The sequence below is a fragment of the Anser cygnoides genome, chromosome 1 (genome assembly GCF_040182565.1).
Source record: "Anser cygnoides isolate HZ-2024a breed goose chromosome 1, Taihu_goose_T2T_genome, whole genome shotgun sequence".
NCBI lineage: Eukaryota > Metazoa > Chordata > Aves > Anseriformes > Anatidae > Anser > Anser cygnoides.
This window is the reverse complement of record NC_089873.1, coordinates 167,937,492-167,949,792: the sequence shown is the minus strand read 5'-3', so window position 1 is coordinate 167,949,792 and position 12,301 is coordinate 167,937,492. Positions and strand designations below refer to the sequence as shown.

The 12,301-nt window shown below is 36.1% G+C and overlaps 1 protein-coding gene across 1 annotated transcript in view; it reads left to right on the top strand.

Annotated features, from left to right (window-relative positions):
• Positions 1-12,301, top strand: part of UCHL3 (ubiquitin C-terminal hydrolase L3) — a 43,819-nt gene that overhangs the window by 29,544 nt on the left and 1,974 nt on the right. Inside the window, exon 6 of the mRNA XM_048079048.2 lies at positions 9,751-9,826. Coding sequence (XP_047935005.1) covers positions 9,751-9,826 — 76 coding nt within the window. The remainder of the gene's footprint in view (positions 1-9,750; positions 9,827-12,301) is intronic.

Below are 12,301 nucleotides of genomic sequence, written 5' to 3'. Positions count from 1 at the left end.
GCTATGCAATTATCACCAAAGATTAAGTTTATTTCCTGAGAGAAGGTCAGGGATTCTCTGACAGACTGAAGATGATGTTGAGGATTTTTATATGAGGAGAAACTAAAGGTAGATGATAAGTTGGATGGAAGTTTATCATCAGGTAAGCCTCTGATAGGACATCATTGCCCAAAGGACTAATGTAAACCATTGCTCCATGTTCATATCATCATTAAGCAGGACTAGAAAAGCAACCTTTTTCATTTAGCACTAATGTATCCTAAACTATATGAAAATATTGTTTACTGGTTCTGTAGCTGTAGACCAGATTGAAATTTTGACTTGTTCTGATGTATTTTGGTAGTCAATAAATTGTTAAGCTTGAGTGTTTGTTTTTGTTTTGTGAATATGTTCTAATCCAAACAAAAGCTTTATCGGTCCTGTGGCCTGTGTGGGACAAAAGATCAAAAACTAAATCATCACAATGGTCCTTTATGGTCTTAATATATTTACTGTAACTTTGTCAGCTGCTGCTGAGAGTCATTTTTAATACTTCTGTGGTCTTTCTTCTAATAGTAACAATTTGAATGGTTTAACATAGTCCTACTGCTTCCACGGATACTAAAGGGATCCTGAGTGTTAATGGCAATACTGCCACTGGCCTGCTATTTTAGAAGAATAGGTGAAAAACTTAGGAAGTTGCATACCTCACCACGGTAAGCTTCCCTTTTCCTTTGCATTCCTTTTACGTTAGGCATGGAACAGTAAAGAAACCCTGGGTTCTGCTACAGTGGTTACTTGATTCATTTTAAATCCTGAGTAGCACAACATAGCTTTCCCAAATCACCAAAGAAGTGTGTTACAGTTTTTGTAGCTGTAGACAAGATTGATAACTCTTGCTATTCTCAACTATTCCTTCCATGAGATGTTACTTCAGTCCCCTTCTGCCTCACTTTCCAACAGTCTGTCTATTGAAGGAGTCAGTTACTTTATGTTCTTATTACAAAGTTCAGTGGGTGTGAATAACCTCTAGTTTATCTGGTGATAAACTTCAGATTCGGACCATGTCTTTGCTTATTTTCAATGTTCTTTTGTCATCTCATTCAAATTCAACACATTCTTGATTATTGCTTCTGTAGATTTGATCAGTTAAAGGACAGTATAATAAACAGTGGACATCTTTGCAGTTGCCTTTCTAGGTATGTTACTTCAAGTTTAAGTGGGCTAAGTATGTTCTTTTTTAATGTTTATGTAGTCGTCATCGTCCTCGCTGTCTTCACCACCATCCTCATCGCAGCCTCAGGTTAGCCACAGCAGAACGAAGGCTTCACCATTGTGTCACTCTGCATCCCTCTCCTGGGCTAAACGTAATCATGTAGGTCCTGCAAAAGCTACCAGTCCGTCAATCCGTCTTCGTCGTTGGCGGCCCTTGATACGCCTTCCATCTGTTGGGCTTCATTCTGTTGTAAGTGTAGTCCATCTTCAGTCTTTTCTTACTCTGACACAAATGGCTTTTTGCCATGTAACTTCAGTCTTCAAGGCATCATTTTTTTGGTTGTTGTTGGGATCCGTTCTCAACCATTCTTAGGATTTCGTTCTTCCTTTTTTTTTTTTTCTTTCCCCCATATCAGACAGCAAAAGTACATCACTCCATGCTTTGCTGTCCAGGTATTTTTGATTCAGTACACGTGCCAAATCATTTTCAAAGCATAGACGAAGCTTGCCCTTCATGAATTGACATGTTTTCTTTTTCTTTTTCTTTTTTTTGGTCATAGGCTCCACATCCAGCCTCTTCTTTTCACCTCATCTTTCATGATCTTTCGTTTGGATGTGCTAAACCAAGGGGCTTCTAATTTCTTGTCAAATGGTATTATTTCTTCTGTTTGAGACCTGGTTTATGTTCTCATATCCTAAACCTAGTCTCCTTTTCTTTCATTCTAAGTCTCGCCTAATGGTCCCTGAGTGTTTCAATAAGATGAAGTGTTCCTTGTAATTCCAAGGTGTTCATGTACTTTCTCACTTGACATCTGTTTCTTTATCCATTTTCTAGACAGGCCTTCTGGTTGAAGGTGAAGACATTCTAGTGCATAAAAGCTTGTCATCAAATATACTTAAACCTTTTTTTCGCTCAGTTTTTTTTTTCTTACTCACCTACAGGGCACAAATACATCTTCAAAATGTAGAAAATATTACATGCACAGAATAGCCAGTATTTCTAAACTGTGCTGTGACCACTACCAGAAACACTAAGCTGAAAGAGTGATGTAGTAATTTTTCATCCTGTTTTTAAGGAGTGATGTTTTCAGTTTGTGCACATGCGCCTGTACACACACAGATCTTGACGTGTAGAAGTGAATGGCCTTAAAAGCATAACAGGGAGTGGCTTTGCTTTAAGCATTTTTTGGTAACAGTCACATTTTCTCTGTTACTAGAAGTTCTTAATTGAAATATATGTTGTGTTTGTTGCTTTTAACTGATGTCAATCAAGTATTCTGACTGTCGACCAAATTTCCTATTTCATACAGATCTGTCTTTCCAGATGTTGAAATCATTCTTAATATATTATTACTATTAAAAACTAGTGTCGAAAAGCTTCTATTTCCTCACAGCTCTTATATTTTTATGCTGATAAATATGTCGAAAAGTGTAAGGAGTCAAGGAAAGGGTCTCGTCATATGAATTGCTGTTATTAAGTATCTAGCTCTCTTGCAATCCAATAACCACAGAACTTTCTTGATGTTATTATCATTTGGAGCTAGTTAAGTACCTTAGGATTTGAAGAAGCACAGAGTTAAGTTCTTCCTAGCTCATGCTTAATACCACATAGTATTTCTCCCAGTAACAGTGGCAAACGTGATATTTTACCTGGGGTTTTTTTTTGTTTGCTTAGCAAAACTCTGAAAATTCTGTCCGATTCCTGTAATTAGAAAACGTGCTCTTATGTGAACTTCATGTGTATATATAAACTTGATATTAACAAAAGACCGAGTGAGGAAGACTCAAGCCTGCCTAGAATAAAAGCATTTATTGACTGTGAGTTCCTTTTTGCACTAAATAAGCCATGACATATCCAAGGATGGAAGTTAAAGTGTAGTCTGTTGTGGTTATGCTAGAAAACCACTATTTGGCTAGTTGAGAATCTTAATTACTTCAAAAGATTTCTAAAAGCAACTCCTCATCCATTAGCAGTGAGCATTTGTTTTGATAATGAACAAACTGTAATTTCATTCAGAAAAATCAGTGCCCTTTGACAACACTATCTGGCAAAACAGAAGCTACTAGTTTGAAGTTATCACTCATTAACTCCACTTAGATCCTGACTCTGTCCATCTGGCAGATTAAAATTGTAAGCCCTACATGGGAAGATTTATCACTGAATACAGTATACAGTGTGATATATATTGTTAACTACACCCGTCTTTTCACTTTTGTGTGACATACCTTTCCAAGAAGATTCAAAAGCATATAAAAACAGACAGCATGTTGGGCATTAGTACAGCATTGTATGCAACTGTTCTAATACTAGTTTTATTAAAAAATGACAAATATGGGGGGTGTTCCTGTATATTGTGTTTAAAATAAAGCTGAACCTCCTTGTATTTTAAGAACATTTCTCGTACTAAACACTAACAGACAGGAAATAGATTGTTTCAAAATAAAGAGCGAAGATCGATGGTGAGAGACTGTCTTTCTCCTCCTTAAATAAAACTACTCTCCATACTTGAAATATTTCTTTGACTTTTTAGGTAAAGTCTCCAGATGACTGAGGAACCCATATTATAGAAAAATATTGAAAACACAATCCTGAAGTGTTCTGTGCAAACACCATAAATTGCAGTAGATGTCATGAATTTTTAAGCTATAATTAATAACGTGCCTTATTAGTAATGTTGACTTTTTCTCAACCTTTGTAATGATCTCTTGCTCTTTCAATTAATCTATTCTTGTAGTTTTTTTGCCTCTGCTTGCTTTGAGATCATTTTGCAGCTTTTTATGTCACTCTAATCTTTTAGTTCTTTTTTCTTTCTTGCACTTCTCAAATAAGAAAACTTGCTTTGTTTTTTCTCCTCAGTTACTCAACCTTTGATTTCTGTGTCAGACTAAAGTTCCTTTTTCTTAAAAATAAAAAATACCTCTTGAGAACTGCGTACTGCTGAATAATCCCTCTCGCTTACCTATTTACAGGTAGATTTGTGTTTGTATAAGCATTCTGTATCCAGATACTCCATCATTGATGGAGCCCATCTCTGAATTTCACATTCTTGCTTGACATCCTCTTGTTCAAAATCAGTTGCTGCTGTCCTACAGATGCTGCTGTTGTGCAGCTTGGAATTTTACATAACCTGATACTTGCATGTTTTAACCACAGTTAGGACATAAAATTAATAAGCTTTAGACAGACAGCATGGTAGAAAAATACATCAGACAGTGCTTAGCAAGGGAACTTCTTGTCCATTTTTGGGTCAACACTTGACACAATCGCTTTGCATTTTTCTTTTCATCTGGACAAGGGATACCTTGATCTGAAGTAAGCTGTGCATGTTCAGCCGTGAAGCTTCAGAGCATCTCAAATTCAGTAAACTTACTGCAGTATATTGAGCATGAATAGAGATGTGACTGGTCTCTGAGAATGAGTCAGAAATAATCTTGCTGAAACTCGTGATCATCATTCCAGTGGTCATTGTTTTAATTACAGTGTTTTAACAGGATTCAAATGCCTGTCACAGGCATACAGAGTAAGTTTGCCTAAGGGTAGTGTAAGTATGTCCCATGCTTCAAAATGGAAATTGTAGACGCCTGATCTACCCAATAGCAGAGGCATCACTTTTTCCCTTTTACTTCAAAACTTATTGAATCCAAGCCATACCTATTGTTCTTTTGTGCAAACGTCACTTCAATAGTTTTTCCTTTGTCTTCTCATAACTTCTTGTGAGTGCAATTGTACATTTAAACCGCTAACAGACTTTCTTTTCTTAGAATTACTAGTCACTCTTGTAATAATCTTCGTTTGATGCATCTGCAACTTTGTTCCTTAAGGTTATGCAAAATTGTCTTTTCCATATCAGTCTTTACCTCCTTCTATAATTTGACAGATTTCTGATATCATTTTCTTGACTTAACACAAGTGGTGTTTTTTATTTTTGGTTTGTAACTTTTGTTTGTGGTTTTTTTTTTTTTTTTAGTCACTGCCTGTAACACAAAGCATTTTGCTGAACTGGTTTGTGGGGCCTCTTACCTCACTGCATTTTCCCAAGAGCTAGTGTAAGGAAATAATAAAATACAAGATTCAGTTAGAAGCAGCTGCCTGAAATCTGTCATTGATGTATCTGTCAGTGATGATCTGTCAATGAAATCTGTCAGTGATGTATCACTGAATCTGGTTTTATATCGTTTTTTATATATAAATAAATTTTAAGCAGAATGAGATGAGGAGTTACTCAATATGGCTATAATAGCAAGATAGAGATACATATCCTTTTTCCCAATGTTGTGTTTGCTCCTGAAGCGCAGCTTTGGAGAACAGAAACTAGGGGATTTGATCAAGTTTTGTACTAAATTACCAACATATGAAGATCAAAAGATTTCAAATGGATGGAAGTTGAATGCTGCCTCCTAGATGATGATAATGGTTTAAGTGCATTAGCAAGATAGACTGTGTAGGAGATGAAGTTTATTAGACCAGCTGATATGGTTGGGCTAATAGTGACTTAGGATTGTACCTTTGAGTTTCTGAAGGTTAGTGCAACAAGAAGAAAGAAGAATGTTGTAGTTTGTGAGCAAAGGGCAGCCTGCAATTCTGAAAGGTGAAATCAAAGAACTTCTTAGTACAAGAGGGAATAGGAAGGTGTTACCATTTGCACGGTAAAAGCCTTGGGAAGTGCTGTTTTCGCTGGCTGTCACTTCCGTGAACCTTGGAACACCTTTAATAGCAAAAAGCTGTTTTGTTATATAGGGGATGAGAGCAGTTGGAAGACACCAGAGAAAATAGCTGCTAAATGTGAAATGATGAGAATAAAGGATACTGAAAGGTTGGAAAGTTGCCTGTTGAGCACATGTGCTAAAGTTTGTGAACTCTATGACAGTGGATGTCCACAAAGTTACGCTATATTATTATCATTAAGAGTTACCTCAGTACCTTCAGAACAAATTATATGTTCTTAGAATCATCACTTTGAGTGCTAAACTTTTTGTATTTTTTTTTCTATTCAAATCCACTTCAAATCTGCTGGTCATTATTTTTCAGATTTTCTTTTAAAGAGAAATTGGAAAAGTTGTGTCCACTGACATATACCACCAAAACTTCTTTCTTATAGTAAGGCTGAAGCAATAACATAAGCTTCTGTAAGCTACCCAAGATACTGATATTTGTATTCTTTCTGTCTCTTCTGGATGGGAAAGAAAGAAATTCTTTTATTCACTGAGTGCTACAGCTGTTCTGAAGACTTGAAAAATGAATCTTGAATCCCAGAGGTCAGTTCTGAATCCTAGCTAGACAATGATCTTGTTTGGATTTTTAGGTCTTTCTCATTCCTTTGTCGTTCTTCAGAATGATTGTTCAAATCTGCTGTCTCCTGCACACTGAGAGGGCTTCCTAAGTGGAAAACCAAAGGAACAGATATTCCCAGCACTTGACTGATGTTGATGTTACAGTTCTCTTTGAGAAGAAGAGTAATAAAGAGAAAATCCTGTAATTGCTATTAAAATACTACCTATTAATGAACATGCAAACGGACTTCTTAGAGCTATGTTCTCTTTTTCTGTTAAGCATTCCTGCAGACTGTTTATTAAAAGCTGAAACCTTGACCAAAGGTGTAGCTTTTTGTAGAAACCACAAGACATCTCCCTGAAGCTGATATTCCCTCTTCTTTCCCTCCCTTTGATATTTAAAATCATCTGGTCCAAGTGTTAGAATTGCTGGAGCTTCCCAGTGAAGTAGAAATTGGCCTGAAAGGGCAGCTTTTTGCGTGTGCGTGCACACGCATGCATGCACACACATGCAAATTGTTGTCTTTTCTTCTTCCCAGCATGTGTGGGAATATTCTGAATTAGATTCATCACACTGGGAAACTTTAATCCAGTTACTTGTTTGCCGAAGTCATAAGCAACATAAAGCTTTAGGTTGTCTTGACTCTTCAGATGCTATTGTTTCTCTGTGTTTATACAAAAGTATAAAAGAAATGCTTGAAATCTTAACGTTTCAAGAAATGGGATAGATCTATTTCATAGTAAATTTATTACTATCCTAGATCAGATGAAAAGAAATCACAAGGGAAGGAAATGGTCTACATTAGAGCTGATGATAGAAGCTTCAATAATGGCGTAGAACTTTCATCCTCTCTATGAGTTTGCTCAATTTTTTTCTGTGACAGCTCAGAATTTCAAATGCAGACACAACATTTCTCGAGGATTGTGGCAATAGCACTTAATGAAAGTATGATAATTAGATTAGGCACATACAAAATCCTAGCAGCATTCTATAACTGTCTTCAAATAAATTCTAAGAAAAGTTGATCATGCTGCTTTGATGGCCTCCCTATCCATCTTCTACCTGTATGTAGACTTCGCATTCCAAGCACGTCAAGTGTCTCTCTATAGAACAGGTCCTTACTAGAAGCTAGTTTAAGAAAATAAATAAATAAAGCCTCAAAGTGGTCAAAGGGGCAAATGTATTTTGTTCTAAATATGAACAAAACCAAATCTTGAAAATCTGAAAATAGAAATAGAATTGTGATACCGTGAGCTCTTCTAGTTAATGTAGATTTGAGCCCAATTAGTTTTAGTTTGAGAGCTTTTAAATGCCAACCCATTTCCTTCATAAAGTGAGACTACCTGATAGTAGTCTTTCCCCTTACCCTGAAATTCCTTGAGTTCAGATTTCCCAGTTGGTAGCTTTCATTGAAAAGTCAACAGCTGTGAAGCCATACTGCTGCACTGGGATTAGGTGGCAATGTAGCACCATGGTTTACATGCCTCTGAACAGTTGACTGATTGATGGCACCTATTCCTATTGGTTGTCAGTCACTGTCCTGTGTGGTTTTGGGGAAGTTACTGAAGCTTGTGATCTTGGGAAGTTTACAACTGGGGTTGCCAAATTCTGAGGGTGCTTCTTTTTCTAAGCTGCGGCACTGTTAGCGCGTTCATTAAAACAAAGTTCTCAAAGATAATTCACATACACCATAAGGAAAAAACATTCTTTGGAGTTCTGGTGGAAAGATCCTCTTGTCCCTTTCATATCATCTTCATCTGCAGCTGCAGGAATGCCCTTTTTGCATTTAAGGCTTTCCGAAACAAAGGTGAAACAGGGTATTGGTGTCTTTCAGTCTTTAACTGTCACAGAGAGGAATCAAATGAGGACTGGGGGAGGTTGTTTATGGTTTGTTTTTTTGTTGTAGTTGTTTTCTTTTTGAACTTCATATATAGAATTTCCATAAGCTGTTGGCAGTTCCTCTGTAATGTGGTTTTTGGTGTTCTTGATCTGTTGAAGGACTTATGGTTCCTTCTCCTTCACTCTGTTGGTTTGATTTGCTGTTTTTTCATCTTTTAAAGTCTTTCTTCATGATCATCAGAAAGAAGGAAAATTTTAACCCAGTCTTGATAACATGATGTAAATGTAAGGTTCTACACAATTCATTTTTTGCTGTAATCTGTTTCTGCTAAATTCTTAGATTTTTAAATGCTTTAAGAAATTCACATAAGGCTAGGAGCAAGGATGGAGGAGAAATATATTAAATATATTTTCACCTAAGTCGGATTCTTGATAGTCTCTTTAAGACAAACTGAGGTTCTTTTTCCCATTCCATCAAGCAGTATCTTATTACTTGTGGATCAGGGCCCAGATGCAGACTGGACAGATTCATGAGGAAAGAAGAGCATCAGTTGTTACTGAACATAACAGTGATGATGCAGCTTTTGGCATGGAAATTCAAAAAACGTTTCTTAGTGGACATGGTGCTGGGAGTGCATGCTGGTAGAGTAGAACAATGTGCATGCCCTGTTTTCTTCTCCTGAAAAAGCCTTTGCTGGCTGCAGTTGGCAACATGGTACTGTGCTAGATAGATCTTTACCGACTAACCATTTTTTTATGTCATGTCACTTGATGCTGTCACTGCACTTCAGTCCTTTCTTGATATGCAGTGGTGATGCCTGTGATGCTACCTCAGAATTGCAGAAGTCTCTGAGACAGGAGTCTCTGAAATGAATGGAGCTCTATGCACCTCGCAGTTTTCCTTCCTTGCCAATTAGGAGATGTGTGAACTATATCCTGGGAGTTGTTTCTTTCCTCTGCCTGTGAGGAGAAGACAGGTTAACTACTATAAATGACGTACCAGAAAAATTACTTTGACCAAGTGAATGTTTTTGGTTTTAAAATACTGTAGGTTCACACTTCAGTCCTACATCACTTTGTGACGGGAGGTGGGTTAGTGAAGGAGTTGCTATTTATATCAATATCTGATTTTTAATGCTGGTGTATTTGAATTGATACTACTACTAATTCAGTAATGAAAAACAAAGTTGTTATATAGAACTAAAACTGAAAATGCTTCCAGGAGCTTGAATGAGATGATTCTTACTGATGTGTATGTATTTTCAGGAAGCTTCTTTATGTTTAAAAGTGTTTTGCAGTGTGGCTTCTGCCATTCTGCATAGATCCAGAATGTGCTTCTCACTTGCTATCTCTTGGCCAGGTGTCTTGCGTATTATGATATATTCTCGTTAATCGTACTGTGATGAGTCTTAATGAATGCAATATGGTTTTTGTTTGTTTTGCAGGCACCAAGTATAGATGAAAAAGTAGATCTTCACTTTATTGCATTAGTTAACGTAGGTGGTCATCTCTATGAATTGGGTAAGGACGCTTTTTATCTCTTCTCTCCATTTGTTCAAAAGAAATACAACTAGTAATCTCATTAACTATCAGAGTTTGAGACTAGATGATTTGATTTAATGTAGGATTTAAGTTCTTTTCAAATGCATCGTCGGGTTTAAGGGGTGGCAGGGTTTCTGTCAAACGATTGCAGCAATTTTCCCATTGCTTTTTTGGATTGACCTTTCCTCAACTCTCTTCTACTAAGATAAAATCGAACATAATACTTGACTGTCTCTGAATTTCCTCTATTATTTGCAGAGACAGGAAGCATGAAAGAAGTGATGAACACTTATACTTTCAGAGAGGAAAGCACTTATATTTGTGTCCCTGACTTGCTTAATAAATGAACTGTATGCAACTTTGCAAGTGTTAGTTATATTATTAAATAGCATGATACAGTTAAAGTAGAAATTACATATTCAGAATACTAGCCAGATACTAATGCTCTGCAACTCATTTGTTAGAGGCTGGTTAGTTTTTAATCTGTCTTAATTTAGTGCTCACTAGACAGTTAACTTCCAAACAGTATCTCTGTTTTCTGAATTACTTACAGCTATTTTCCTCCCCTCTTCAGACTGTGTAGCAGCAGGTTCTGCTCAAATATTCTCTAATGACTCAAATCTGAAGCATGTTGCTGGGCAACCATATTTTGCTGCAGGCCTTTTAAAAAAACTATCAAGTAGTTACGGATTTAAAAATTGGAAGTCAACGGTCTTTCCTAACCTAATTTTTCCAGTATTTTATGGTGAGAACATTTGCTGCTACTTTTGAAAATCCGCATGTAATTAAGCAATGCCCTTAACAGGTGACAACTAATCATAACCTGGGACATAAGCAGTATGTTAGATGTTTATATTAAAGTGAATCTAAGGGTTAATATCAGTGGCCATCCACGAACAGTAGGCATGAAATTCTGTATTTTCATGATGCTGTAGGTCTGTCAGTGAACTAGATCAAATAGCATGGAAATAGCATCCAAATACTGTAGGATGTAATCTAAATATTTTCTGACTCTAAATTTCAAAGCATGATGAATGGCTTCCTGTTTTTTTTTTCAGTTGTGTGTAACTATTTCCATGCTACCTCTTCATTGTTCATTAATTTGCTCTACTTAAAGAGCACGCTACGAATTACGATTATCATTTTAAAGCCCACTTTAATTTCTTGCTTCAATTAAAAAAAAAAAAAGGCATCTAGCTCAACTGTATAGTGGAATGCTAATATTATTTCCTTTGTTCTTAAAATAACTCCTCTCTGGACTAGTGGAAGAAAGCAAAAAATACTTAAAAGTAGGAAATGGGAGAAGGTTTTTGGTTCATTCACTGGCTTTAGTCACTGTGGCCTGCATGTGGGCTTTGGCAGGCAGAAAATGCTGGGGAGTCACGTGAATATTCTGTAGTAAAAACATAAGCACTGAAGACATTATTTATAGGCAGATGAATTTAAAATACAGTTCTGCCAAGTTGTATGTAAAAAAAAAAAAAAAAAAATCTAATCAAACCTATTTTGCAACAGAACTGAATGCTCAGTATTGTTTCCTAGCATGTTCTGATAAATTTGTGTTATTATATCTTCAGTCACTGTTCTAATATGAACAAGAGGCTGTTCATGGTTGTAAATACAAAAGCATTTTAACATAGAATCTATTTTCAGTTATGGAAAATGTATATTGGAAGTAGTGTTGATTTCAGTGGAATCTGTGGGGAGGGAAGCCTTTAAAAAGGACAGAACCAAAAGGGAATTTGGTCTAGCAAATACTTAAGATATGCTGACATATGTTCTCATATTGTTATACATCTCATATAAATAACGTCAAACTTATTTCTATAAATAGAATTATTTAAAAATACTGGGAGTTACAGCATTATTATATTGCAAATGGGGAAAAAATGTAGTTATAGCAACCCCTTTTTTTTTTTTTTTTTTAAGTGTTGTGAAAATACCTAGTACCTAAGCTATTGGGTTTGTTTGTTGTTTAAATGAGAATAACATTTCAGTTATGCTCTTCCAACTAGTGGGTTTGGTCTGTCATGGAGTCCCTGATGACAGTTGTCAAACACCACAGATGTCTGAGTAAATCCAGTAAGTGTAGTTGAAATTGTTCTTCTCCCCTTGAAAAACAGAAGTACTGTACCAGCACTAAAAAGTTGAAAAGTTGCAACTCATAGCCTTATAGCCTTATTTTTTCAAATAAAAGAATTCATCACTTTGATTGGATATTTTTACTGCAGAAGGATGTACCTAATGATGCCTGTTGAAGCAGTCAACAGTAGAGAAGAAACTAGGGAATAGCTAGCTGTATATTATAGTTCGTGTGATACTTCTATCAAAAAGAAAGTAGCATTTTCGTAAATAGAGGTAAAAAAATGAAGCTGTTGAATTGTTTCTTCTAGCAAAAAAATGAAGCATTTCTATTTTAATTTTATAAATGCATTGATCAATCCTGCTTTCTGT